At 41.7% G+C, this 14055-nt stretch overlaps 1 protein-coding gene across 3 annotated transcripts in view; it reads left to right on the top strand.

Annotated features, from left to right (window-relative positions):
• CNTLN (centlein) overlaps positions 1-14055 on the top strand; it is a 166914-nt gene that overhangs the window by 9073 nt on the left and 143786 nt on the right. For all 3 annotated transcript variants that reach the window (XR_014152056.1, XM_081844812.1, XM_081844811.1), the window contains exon 2: positions 6288-6376. Coding sequence is in view for 2 of the 3 variants with exons in the window: in XM_081844812.1 (XP_081700938.1) it covers positions 6288-6376 (89 nt within the window). In the remaining variant the exon portion in view is untranslated. The remainder of the gene's footprint in view (positions 1-6287; positions 6377-14055) is intronic.

Raw genomic sequence — 14055 nt, 5'->3', positions numbered from 1 at the left:
TTTAAAGAAAAGGTGGGTTATAAATTGTTAAAATAAATCAGTAAGATAAGTTACACTGAGATGGTCCCTTAGCCTGGTCCTCACTTTTTTCTGGGATCAGGTCAGGAAAAAGGGCAACAAAATACAGCCTGATTCAGTTGGCCAGCCCGGATACCAGGACTTTGCAAGTTTTCCATCTTCCCCTGGATATTTGTTCTGTGCAGCCAAGAATTCCCTGCCTGTTTGCAATGAATCTTAAAGTGGCTGGATTTCCAGGAGAGTGCAATGTTAGAAACTCAGATATACAAGATAGGTGCCAAATGGCTCCTTAAACCAGTGCTGCAGTTGCAAAAATGGAATGCCTAGTTGCCAGTTTGGGGTCAGATGGCTTGCAAGTCATATTTTTCAGTACAACTTTTTGGTTCCTGAAATTCGTTCTGATTGTGCAGATAAAATATAACCAATAGAATTCTACAGGATGTGCTGCTCGTGTGTGAAAACAGTCAAGATCTAATGATCTCCAGGCATGCACCTCCAGACAGGGTTCGAAATTAGCAGGGTGCCAGGCACATTTTGCACCTAAAGATTCTCCATTTGCGTGCACGTAAAAAAGTGGGTGCCATTTTCTGCGCCTGGCGGACACTCGGGTATTCCTGAAATGTATGTTCTTTGAAGCCTCAAAGTATATGTTAAGGAGTTTAACAACAAAGAGTGTTTTGAAAACTGAAGTATGGTACCAATATTTTTATTGCAAACACCAAATTAAACATTTATTAACAATTTCTGTTAAAATGTGATATCAACAATGTGTCACTTAGGTGAATTGTATATTAATTCATGCTAATCAAAATAATAAATAGAAAGTGTTGCAACACCCCCCCCCCCAAAATAGCGACTAGACAGTCTGTTGCCCACAACCCAGGGCAGGTCCCAGAAGCCATTTGTCTCCTAGCTTTTCTATCCCAGTTTCTAACATTTCCACCAGATGGTAGAAATGTCAGGTCCCATCCTGGCACCTGGGCATCTTGGTTGTTATTGGCCGATATCCAGGTGCAAAATGTGCCTGGCGCCTGCTGAATTTCAAACGCTGGGAGAGTGCTATTGCACTCATGCCCCACATGAGGCATCTGGGTGGTAGTACTGTGAGTACTAGACTAGATAGGCGTTTGGTCTGATCCAGCTGTTCTGTTTTTATGGAGTTCTGGGCTTTGCTCATGTGCCTTGGGTGGATTCCAGCTGGTATCCTTATGCTCAAGGAAGGATTTGGATACAGCAGACACCTCCACTAACACAAGAGGAAGGAAGGCATTTTCTGCCATTCCCCCTGCAGCCCCACCACTGCCTTCCATCCTATGCTGGCGTGTCAGTCAACCTTCAAGGGGTTCCAGGTGTCACAGTCCAGTTCACAGGCAATCGAAGTCCCGGCTGGGGATGTCAGGACCGGGGGCAAGATGGCGGGGTTGGAGCAGGAACAGGAGTCCGGAAGCCAGGAGTCCGGAAGCCAAGAGTCTGAGGGTCAGAGAGCTGGGAGTCAAGAAGCCAAGGGTCAGGACCGGGGGCAAGATGGCGGGGTTGGAGCAGGAACAGGAGTCCGGAAGCCAGGAGTCCGGAAGCCAAGAGTCTGAGGGTCAGAGAGCTGGGAGTCAAGAAGCCAAGGGTCAAGGAGCAAGGAGTCATGAAGGCAAGGGTCAGAGGAGCAAGGAGTCAAGGTACCAAACACAGCAAGGCAGGAAATGTGTTGCTGTGGCAAAGAGCTGAAGGGAAATGCTGACTTTATATCCCTTCCCAGCTCTTGCCACCAGGTGCTGTGAGTAACCAATCGGCCTCACCTGTGCGGCCGTGCCTTGCCTCTTTATAACAAACTTAGGAAGGCCACAGGCCTGGTCACAGGGCCTGGCTCCTGCACACACACCTGACACCAGGGAGTGTTAGCAGAGCTGCTGTGGAGGAAGGCTAGGACAGAAATGGAATAAAACAATGAATAACTTGCTGGATGAAAATACCTTCTGTGAGCCTGAGGACACCAGCTGGATTTCATTCCTGCGTATCTTGGAATATCATTGACTGCAACTTGGTCAGGAATTTTAGTTTATTTGGGTATGTCTTGGGCTATGTGCCTGGGACTAACGCTGGCTCTGGGACAGAGTGTTGCCTGCATGCCCCTGAAAGAGACTGCTCTTGTTGAAGGTCTCCATGCTGCTCCTGGGAGGCTTTGCTGCTTAGGTTTCTTGCTTAGCAGCTGCAAATTTAAAAAAAATGAAGGGACCTGGATGCTTTGAGCTTAGGAAAACAAGAGGCCTGGAGGGAGCTCATGGCTGAGTGTTTGTGTGTAAGGGTTGCCTCCCGAGATCTTTGGCATCCTCAGTAGAATAAGTGTGGGCATGATATTAATGTAAATAATACTTTCTGCTTCTGAAGTGTCTCTATGTGAATAGAGGTATCAGTATTCTGCTTTTGGCTCAATTAGCACACCGGGAAACCGGATTGATGAGAGAGTATCAGAACAGTTCACATTTTTCTTGTAGGAAAACAGTAGTAGTGTGTGTATGCGTGTTCAGGAATAATGGAAATTGATAGAATAGTGTGCTTCTGAGCTGCATTTAATTTTAGAATGCTATTCACCATAGCCATGACTCTTTGTGCTTTTCACTTGGTCTAGCTCCAAAACTTTGTGCCAGGCGGAGGGATTTTTGTGCTGCTGGAAGTAAGTGAATAAATAGCAGCCAACTTCACCAAGGTGAGAACCTGCATTCCCTCCAGGGGAACCTTCGAAGGGTTGGTGGGGCAAGAGGCAAAAGTGAATCAGTTGATGTGACTCTTTGTACTGTAGGCTACATTCCAGGTGAAACTAAGAGATTTTCTCACACGTTTCCATTTCTTCATTCAGATAGGCAAGATGGATGGGTCAGTCAGCCAGTCAAGTTTATTGCTTATAGCCAAAGGCTGCTGCAATGTATACAGTGAGGATGGATCAGTCTGTTTCACTTATACACCACTTTTCTACAATGAGCTGTGCCCAAAGCGGCTTACAGCAGACATTCAAAACATTCAAAATAGAGAACATTTGATGTACAAAAGTACAAAATACAGAACATGCCAGGAAATTCAAAATAACAAAAAACAATAACAATTGCACTGTACTGAATGGAAGCAGGGGCTTTCCAGAGATTGAATATTTGATCACCATTGAATTATGCATGTAAAAGGAAAACAGCAAGCTTTGCCTTCTTTACAAGAGAACTTCATAATACAGGGACACATTCCAGCCAGGTAGAAGGATTCAAGGAGGGAGGTGTTGTAATTTGTGGCCTGTGGAGAAAGCTCAGGGTTTGTCAATTGAGCCACGGGCTGGGGACAATCCCAAGAGCTGGAGAGAAAGGGCTCGAAGGCTGCATTTCCCCGCAGACCCAAGATTTCCCATCTCTGTTCTGGCCCCCCTCCTTACAGCCAGTGGCTGAAGTTTTTCCCTTCCTGTCTCGTAACAATGGAACTTGGTACCACCCAATGAAGCTAAATGTTGGAAGATTTGGGACAGGCAAAAGAAAGTACTTTTTCACACAGTTCATAGCTAAACTAGGGAATTTGCTCCTGTGAGAAGTAAGAGCCTATTGTGCACAAACCTCTTGTATTTATGCTTCTTGCTTCAGCCAGATTGTTGGTGACCTCCCATTGGAAGTCCAACTCCTTCCCAAGAGAAGTGGCTAGCACAAGTATGGGACATTGCACTGCCTGAATATTTGACACACAAACGGAGAGTCCATAACGGTTTATTAAAGCAGTTATTTTTTATTCAACATGGTATAAGCCTTTTTCCCTATGTTAACTCAATTGAACAGCCCACTAAACCCCCTGTTCCACCCCATTTTATTTTTTCTATCTGCATGCATTTATTTTGGTTACACTTATTACTTTTACAGTATTTTGTATGTGTTTATATCTATATCTATATCTATCTATCTATCTATCTATATATATATATATGTATGTATTAAAAAACAGCAGTGATGGCCACTGACTTGGGTGGCTTTAAAAGAAGATTAGACACATTCATGGAGGATGAGGTTGCTAACCATGGTGCTTGTGTTCTACCTCCACTGCCAGAGGCTGGGCAGCACAAGTAGGGAGAGAGCTGCTGCACTTATGTGCTTCTTGTAAGGTCTCTGGGCATCAGGTTGACCACTGCAAGACAGGATGCTGGACTAGATGGGCCTTTGTCCTTAAAGCAGGCCTCTTCTCATGTCCTCCTTTGGTGTGATTGGACACAGTAGAATTACCTGTTCTTGCAACAGGCCCGCTCAGAATAGGGACCACCACAGAAACATGTTTGTGTTGCATGCATGTGTGTAGTTCTCTGAAGGCGAGTCATTCCGGTGCTGACACTCAAAATCTTTTCAACTGAAAGAGTACAGTGTTCCAGTTTTAATTTACGAGAAGAATTTGTGTCGGCTATCTGAAGTGTGGAAAATGTGTGTCTAGGGTGAGCATCTCCTGAAATGTTTTCAAGGCCAGGGCTCAAATGCTGAGGGCTGAATAGTCCTACAGTACTAAACTGAAGTCTTAAATAAATGTTGATGTTTTTACCTTTTCATAGCGTATGGGCTTTTCGTAGGGCGGGAGGGAAGGTATATGTCTGAATATTGCATGTAGGGATCTGCTCTGTTCCTATTATGACACGACCGTATTCAATAGTAGCAGGGATCAGAGGCTGGGTTGTTCTGCATTTCCATATGTCTGCTAACATGACGATGATGAGGTATAATTATTTTCACTCTTGACTGAAGCACAATCCCATTGTCTCTCTCTTTCATAACTGTCACTTTTCCAGTGCGAGGCCTGACCTGCAATCATTGCAGATGCTTTGCTGCACTGGGAAGAGCATCTCACTTTCAATATAGTTCCCAAAGCACTCTAAATATTTATGTTTTATACATCTCTCTTTCCAGCCTGCACACACATTCCCAAAGTGAGCAGCTTCTCTTTCTGACACACAGTGGTAGTGTGGGTAATTTTATTTTTAATGAGGAAATTTGAGGGAACCTCTGAATGACATCTGTGTTCTGTCCTGCACAGATAAGTTCTCAGCTGCTCAAGGTACACCTCAGCTGACCTCTCTGTGCCGTTAACATACGCAGAGGACAGAACAGTCCTTGGGTACATTGAAGATTGATATATCCCAGGCATTGACAGCTGTAGAGCTGGGCTGCTGTGCCAATTTCAGACGGGAGGTTTTGTCTTGCTTCAGAAAAAAATTAGTTGGCTCTCAAAACCGTTTAGAGAGCCATCTTACCAAGATGGCTAATTGTGCAAGGAATTTTATAAAAAGCCTTTACAATGTTTTATTCTGAACAATTGCCAGCTAATATCGCTACTTCTATTAGTCCAAATGCTTCTTATAAAATTAAGAATATTTAATAGCAAACGTTTTGGGTATTTTCAGTTAGAACGTAGTTCAGATATTCAAATTTTTCATGCCCTCTATACATATGAAGAAGAGGAAGAAGAATTTGGATTTGATATCCCACTTTATCACTACCCTAAGGAATCTCAAAGTGGCTAACAATCTCCTTCCCTTCCTCCCCCACAACAAACACTCTGTGAGGTGAGTGAGGCTGAGAGACTCCAGAGAAGTGTGACTAGCCCAAGGTTACCCAGCAGCTGCATGTGGAGGAGCAGGGAATCGAACCTGGTTCACCAGATTACAAGTCCACTGCTCTTAACCACTACACCACACTGGCTGGATGTGCCCTGTTGCTTGCCTTCCTGAGTTCCTAGCCATTAGAACTTAGAATCCTTAGGATGTCTGTGATTCTAAGAAATGATATTTATTGTTGGGGATGGAGTAAGCTGAAATGCTGGGCAGGCAGAGTATGGTGGCCCACCACAAAAGCAGACAGACCTTTAGCCTTTGTATTTAAGAGGGAATTTCAGCAGGTGTAGCTTTTCTACATCTGGCTACCTTGTAAGTCTTGTAAATGCCTCTTTTTAAAAAATAAAAATAAAAAAGACTCTTAGGAGATAGACTGGTTAAAAGAAGTAGGATGGGTTCAGCAAATGATGTAGGGAACTGAAATGATGGGGATGAAGAAACTGGAGTGGGGCAGGGGGAGATCGGACAAACCCTTGATTAGAAAAGTTCCCATAGGAATCAATGGAAACCATGGATTTGATATGTGAATGTTCACACAATGAATTATTTCCAGGAACACATTGTGTTTAGTAACCAGGACCTGTGTGTAGTAGAGGTTTTGTATGGCTTATAATGTAGTGTCAACATGTTTCACGCTTTCATTTTATGTTTGTATTATTAGGCTGATAAAGAATTTGTGTGGTCTTTATGGAAACGTCTTCAGGTCGCAAACCCAGATCTGACACAAGCAGTCAGTATGGTTGTCGAAAGGTGAGTATGGGCGATTTTTCTCTTTGTGTTGTTTTCTCTTTTAATTATAGTCATGTTCAAGTGTTCGCCTGAACATGCAATGCTTAAGAGTGAGGACAGGGTGCACATGCAAGCCGCAGCCAAAACATCCTCGTGTTCATTCATCCTCATGCACATTAACATTGACCTTCCCATGTAGGCTTTTGCCTAGATTTGCTTGAATAGTGGTAAAAACTCTGCACAGTTTGAGACATTGATAAAGCACAGTCTCCCATTGGATGGAGAGTTATAGTCCCGTTTAAATGAATGTGAGTAAAAGCCTTCTTCAGACTTTTCGTGCTCAACACAGGAAGGTCTGGGCTCATGCACGCAGGGATGCTGTGTCTGGCTGCCCTTTATTTTAGATATTGCATGTTCAGGCCTGAACATATCATTCCTTTCTCAGATATGAGGAAACTGTTTAAAATCACAAGGGTTTGCCCTAGGTAGCTGGCCATACAGAGAGGGCAGAAATGATGTCGTACAATACAGTAGAATAACTCCGTTCTCCATGTATTCAGGAGATCAGTGCTGACTTATTGAAGGTGACAGGCCTAGTTATATTTAGGGCTGCCATTTGGTTAAAGGAATCTTAGTCCATAAATTTCATGAGTGTTAGTTGATTGATTGATTAATTAAATTGAATTTGCATATGATCAACAATACGTCTAAAGACAGAAATCAGTTGTGGGGTGAAGGTAAGATGATGCATGTATCTCTCACAGCAGGCATCATTCTACTATCTCATCTTAGAAGAAGCACTCCTATTGTGTAAGCGAAGGGTCGATACTTTTGCCATTTGCAGTGTGTGTGTATGTGTGTATGTGTGTGTGTGTGTGTGTGTGTGTATCTATCATCTATATCTATCTATCTATCATCTATCTACCGTATTTTTTGCACCATAACACTCACTTTTTTCCTCCTAAAAAGTAAGGGGAAATGTCTGTGCGTGTTATGGAGGGAATGCCTACGGGTGGCATGCCTACGGATTTTCCTCCTCTAAAAACTACGTGCGTGTTATGGTCGGGTGCGTGTTATAGAGCGAAAAATACGGTATCTATCTATCTATCTATCTATCTATCTATCTATCTATCTATCTATCTATCTTCTGCCTGATTAATTTTTCAGTTGATCAGAAGGTTTTGACCTGATTTATCCTAGCCTATCAGCCAGATAAATGTTGTAGCCGTAGCATTCATCTCTTGATACTTTGTTTTAGATACGTTATAAAAATTTTAATGTGACAAAAGTTGGTTTTAAAACGTTGTTGTTGTTGTTGTTGTTGAACCATAGAACTCTAGAGTTGAAATGAATCCCAAGTGTCATCTAGTATGATTTTAGTAATTATATATAGAGGGAGAGATTTAATTCTGTTAATAATTGTTTTTCCCATCAGCGAACATGGCAGGATATAAATAAATACCACTACCACCACCACCATCATTAAAATGACTTAAGAATGCCACTTTCTGAGATGTTGGAATACTTGCTTGTTAAATATATGGACCTTAATTGTTGAAAACATATAGTCCTTTTCTTCCTGAGTGAAGAAATAATATGAGAACCAATAAGGTATGAAGAAATAATATGAGAACCAATAAGGTATAGTTGTAAAGTGTGGGACTAGGACTAGGGAAATCTGAGATCAAAATCCCACTGAACTATGAATCTTATGGGGTGAATTTGGGCCAGACATTGGCCTGCTTCACACATGCTAAACCAAACCATAGCTTAATTCAAATGTATGGGCTCTGAGAGAAGAGGTTATGGCTGCTTTGCTCATCCCTGGTCTCTCTTCTGCTGCACTACACTGAGCTGAACCACGGTTTGGTTTGCACATTGTCTGAACCAGCATACTGTACTGGTTTACCTCCCTCTAACGGTCATGAGCCTTGTCACTTTCGTTTTCAATTTTGTTCCTAATGATCTCTAGCACCAAATTAGCCCTTTTCACAGTTGCTGCACATTGGGTAACTGAACTATTTTCTATGACCCCGTGATCTCATTGTGTTTGTTCAGACCCCATTATTTAATGTACAAATGAAATTAGGATTTTTTTTGGCCCTATATTAATGTTTCAATACCTGAGAGGGTCACCACCAAAAAAAGGCCTGTCTTTTTTAGGCATTCTTTATGCATTCTTTTAGGCATTCTTTAATTGTTTTTATTTAACCAATTAATATTTCAGTAGACTTATTTGCAACACTTTTAAATATCCATTTTTATGAGACTATGATAATTAAGCTGTGCAGTTGAAAAATCTTTTGGGGAATTATACCTTTGTACTGGTTTGATGTGGAAATATTTTGCAACTGAAGAAAGTAACTTTTTCCTTTTCAGAATTCTTTCATGTTCCCAAATAGGGATTGAACTGCCCTAAAAATTTCAAAATGAAACTGGAACCTCATTGTCTGTAACGTTGATTCCTGAGATACACAAAATAGATCTCACTTTTCAGCATTCGTTGCAGTTCTTATCTGGTGACTGTAACAACATTCTCTGTTTTAATATTCAGGTACAAACAAAAAATATCTTTACTGTGCAAATGAGAAAAGCCTTTGGGATATGTTAAAGCCTCCAGGTATTTTCAAACAAGCCATTGTAAAAGTATATCCATGTTAGTGTACTTTCCAACTACTTTAAATACTATTGATCTCTGAATTATGTAAAAAAAAGGTATGCTATTTCTAGTTCATATGCCTTTTGAAACTTTTTTTTGATAAAATTAAGCACAAATAAACACTTAATCAGTAATTTTGAATACCTGTGTTTATCAGGTAAAAACCTGGAAATGCTTCTGTTGCTCTGTAAATGTTTCTAGAAGGAGCAAGTCAACTGTAGGGAGTTTTGAAATTAACTTTTAAGCTATTTTGAGTACCTTTTATCAATGTTTTCCCACAAACTCAGCATAATTTAATAAGTGAGAAAGTGGACAGGATAATTGAAGCAGTCCATCTGACCATATGTTCCCCTGTTACCCGCCCTTCTTGGGCTGGTTAAAGCTAGCTAGAGCAGGGTGCCCAGGGTGTTGTGAACATGCCGTTGTGTGATGGGGAGGTGCCAGCTGCCCTTATAGAGGTGGTGGTGTGACCCACCTAGAACCAATGGTTGTAAGAACAGAAGAAGAGCCTGCTGGATCAGGGCAGTGGTCCATCTTGTCCAGCATCCTTTTCTCACAGTGGCTACCCAGATGCCAGTGCAAAAGCACAAGAGCAGGCATAGGCAAATTCTGGCCCTCCAGATGTTTGGGACTACAATCCCCATCATCCCTAGCTAACAGGGCCAGTGGTCAGGGATGATGGGAATTGTAGTCCCAAACACCTGGAGGGCCAGAGTTTGCCTATGCCTGCACAAGGTAAAGGGTAAAGGGACCCCTGACCATTAGGTCCAGTTGTGACCGACTGGGGTTGCGACGCTCATCTCGCTTTATTGGCCGAGGGAGCCTGCATACAGCTTCTGGGTCATGTGGCCAGCATGACTAAGCCACTTCTGGCGAATCAGAGCAGCGCACGGAAACGCCGTTTACCTTCCCACTGGAGCGGTACCTATTGATCTACTTGCACTTTGACATGCTTTCCAACTGCTAGGTTGGCAGGAGCAGGGTCCGAGCAACGGGAGCTCACCCCGTCTCAGGGATTCGAACCACCGACCTTCTGAGCGGCAAGCCCTAGGCTCTGTGGTTTAACCCACAGCGCCACCCGCATCCCTAACACATGCCTGCACAAGAGCATAGTGCAAAAGGTGGTGACGGAGCGACTTCAAGTGTTCCTGTATGACCCTGATTATCTAGATTCATTTCAGTCTGGGTTTAGGCCTGGTTTGGGGAGTAAACGAGCTTCCATTGCCTGGATGGAATGAGCTGCATTGGGAGAAAGCCAATGGGAATGCAACCGTGTTACTGTTACTCGGTCTCTCAGCAGCTTCTGGATTGGCTGTGTAGGATGGTGCGTAGAAACACTGTACTGCAGTCATCCCATTCCTACTTGCACAGTTGAGTGTAGAGAATAGGATTGGGGGAAGGAGTGCTTGTTGACCCATGGCAACTGTGCTATGGGGTTCCGCATGGCATTCACTCCAATGCTATTTAACAGCTACATGGAGACACTGGGGAGCTGTCACTAGACATTTTGGAGCACACAGCCATGGTTACACTGGTGACCTGCAACTCTACTTCTTCGTAACATCTGAATCAGAAGACACTGTGGAAGCTCTGACCTAAGGTCCAAATGCAGTGCTGGTCTGAATGCGTATGAATCCTGGGAAGATGGAGGCTGTGTGGTTAGGTGGTTTCTGTGGCCGGATGATATGCCAGGTGCCTATGAGCAATAGTTTTTGACTTGTGTGACAAATCTCCAATCAGAAGCAGATGGAAAGCATGACCCACATATATAGTTTTTGCTAGCAAACTCTGGTCCTACTAGGACTTGGGGTGGGGGTTCTGCTTCCTTTTCATAGAATCTTTGTAGAATGGTAAGGGAGCCTGGGGGCCATCTAGTTTAAGCCTCCACAAAGCAGGAATCTCAACTAAAGCAGCTATGATGGATCGCAATCTAACCTCTGCTTTAGAACCTCCGAGGAAGCAGAGGCGACCACCTTCCAAGGGAGTCTGTTCCCCTGTCGAACAACTCTTGCCATCAGAAAATTCTTCCTGATGTTTGTGAAAACAAACAACCCTGACTTTTTAAGATAATATTTTTGTTTCCTGTTAATTATGTTGCTTTTAATGTATACTTTGTATTGTATTTCTTTTGTGTGTGGTTTTTCTGGATTGTTTTATTTGATGTTTTAACGTAGGTTGTAGACCACCTGGAGATTTTCTTTTTTAAAAATAGAAAGCGGTATAGAAATGAATTAAAGAAGAAAAAAATTACTTTGAAGACAAGGCCAGAGAATTACCCTGAAAACTCATGCACATAAGTTACCACAGTGACAAAGAGTGCAAGGGTCAATGATGTCCGCTAAGTTTCCAAACCTCCTATAAAATGACATTGGTCCTGTTGGGAGTGGCCATTTTAATGTTGTATATGAAAAAGGACCTAATAATGAACTTCTGCTGTTTCATAACAGCTGGAGGAGACATGTTTTCCTTTGGCTTACACATGGATCTTTCACTTGGGTGAGCAAATGCCTTAAATCGGAATATTCCCAAGTAACAAATTTCTTTATTCTGGATCAGAATAGAGATTTTGCCATGCAAGGCCAACTCCCCTCTAAAAAAACAAAAACTAAAAAACTCTTGGGGGCAGAGAAATAATTTAATGAATTTAACTACATATTTTTAAGCCAAATACTAGAGCAAATATTCTTAAAGTTGTGCAGTCACATTGTGCAGTGCTTTGGCTATTCATATCTTGGTTCCCCCCACCCTGCTTTTTAAAAAGTTCCTTTATCCAGACAGCTTGCAAAGATTGCCCTGTGCATCTAATGTGCTTCCGTTTATTAAAGAAATGTGTGAAGCTTTACTCTGTTTCAGTTATAAGTTATAAAATAAATTTTTGTTCCTTCACTTACATATGGGTAAAGATCTAAGCAACCGGAATCTGTTTTAAAACTACTTGGTCTGTTGGGTTTCCAGTCTGTTACGGAATAATGCCAATCTTGTAACTACATGTTTAAATTCATGAGCAGGGCATTTATGTTGGTTTCAAGTGTCAGCTTCCTCTAGGGATTGTGGATTATGTCCAGCATGGACTACAACAGTTGGGCTCAGACTGGTGAAGGTGGAATAAACCATAATATTTTCCCCCCGTTGAGTTGAAGCTGTGTGTTACATTGTCTGTACAGCCTTCTTCAGTGTTCTATTTAGAGGGGAAATATAACACCATGGCAGGATTTAAACATCAAGTGATTTATATCTGATCTTCTGGTGGCAATATCAAATGAACTTGTTTGCATTAAATCATTTAGCAATGCTCATTGATTATACTGCCAATAGGCAGAGTAATTCAATCAATGCAACTTTGTCATTTATCAGCTTCCTTCCTCAGTTAATCAAGGCATACAGAGCACCGTCATAGACTGCTTAGCATATGGGCACTCATTTAAACTATAAGATTATGCTATAGATGTGGATTGGAGTAAAACAAAATGTAAATGCCTGGTTCTTTCTCACTCTAAAACCTTTAATGTAAGCTGATTAATATTTTCTTAAGTGAACATATAGCAGCAAAGGTTTTAAAACAAGGATTTTGTTTTTAGCCAGATCACGCAATCGCTGACTGGCACGCAGAAAAGAATAGTGGGGTGTCGAGGTGTATAACCTTTGCCTCTAAGGTCAAATAATTGTGATTGTCCACAACTGATGAAAGTTTAATACCCTGTTTCATTAAAAATTCTCAGAACATTGAACATAAGTCAACATTCCATGGAGAAGAAAGTATTACGCAGCTTGCATGTGTGCATATCTGCATATCGGAGCACAAAATATTGACATGATAATTGCAGTCAAGCCTGAGTGAACAGTGGCCTATGGGAATTCAGCTGGTGTTGTACCAACTGGATGGCTGCTCAGGACACAGTTTGAAATGCAAGGTGCAAGTTAGCACTTTATTCAGCACAGGCAGGCATCATTTAAAAATCCTTGGGGGAAACCCTGGTGATGTGCAGATGTTAGACCAGTCTGTTCTGAAGTGCTGATATTTTGAGCACTGTAAGAAACTTGTGCATTTTATATGATAAGATGCTTTCAAAATTAAGAAAGAAATATGATACTTAAAGTGTTCAGCTTAGTACTTTAAGCCATAACCTCCACAATGTACAGGAATGCATAAAAAGTCATCTGTGTTCATAGCTATAAAAATCATGATTGATTTTAGTCATTCAGTTTACAAGTACAAGACAATTTCTTTCCTTGAATCAAGCTTCTCTAGTAGACAAAGCAATATGTAGTGAAATAATGCACAGAGCAAAGACATAATCAGTTAAGCAGTTACTTAATTTTAAATTAAGCGATGTTAGAAAAATGTAATTTATATTGATCATATGTTCTTTAATTGTTTTCATTATAAAAATAATTGATATGGAGACTCAGATATTTTAATACTTTGCAAATTAGGCTTTCTAGGTTGTTAAATAAAACAAAAACTGCATGTAAAATTTGGTTTGGCAGTCTCACGTTTTCCATTTTTCACACATCTTAGCATGTATTGAGGTTTAGATGCAACCCTATACTTGAGATCTCCTGGCTGAGGGGCTGTATAATGCCACAAAAGCCCCACTATGCTGGCAGAGTCACTGAAGTGGGGTGGAATTATGGATGGAGAGAACACAACCAGTTTCACTGTCTCCCCCACCCTTCCTGTTTAGGAAGCGCTGAAGGCTTTCTTCCAAAGCCCTATGTCCAGAGAAATGTTGACCCTCCCAGCCTTCATTTCCTGTGGGAGAGAATGAAATATATTGTCACTTCTGCAAGGTAAACTGCACCAGGAGGCACCATCAGCAAAATCCTGCCGTAGCGTAAACTGCTTTTGAAATCCTGGGGAAGTTTCTTGTGTCTGTTTGTGGACAGTGGTGGGAGAAGGATAGTCAAAGCAACACATATGTGTATATGTGAGCTCTGGTATCCTTAAATGGTCTCACAAGTCTCACCTGCACAACCTCCATTCATTTTAATAGCAAGGTTTCCTAGTAACACAGGGTTTTGAGTAGACTCAATGAAATGA

This window comes from Podarcis erhardii (genome assembly GCF_964252035.2).
Source record: "Podarcis erhardii genome assembly, chromosome: 17".
NCBI lineage: Eukaryota > Metazoa > Chordata > Lepidosauria > Squamata > Lacertidae > Podarcis > Podarcis erhardii.
This window is presented reverse-complemented; position numbering and strand designations above follow the sequence as displayed.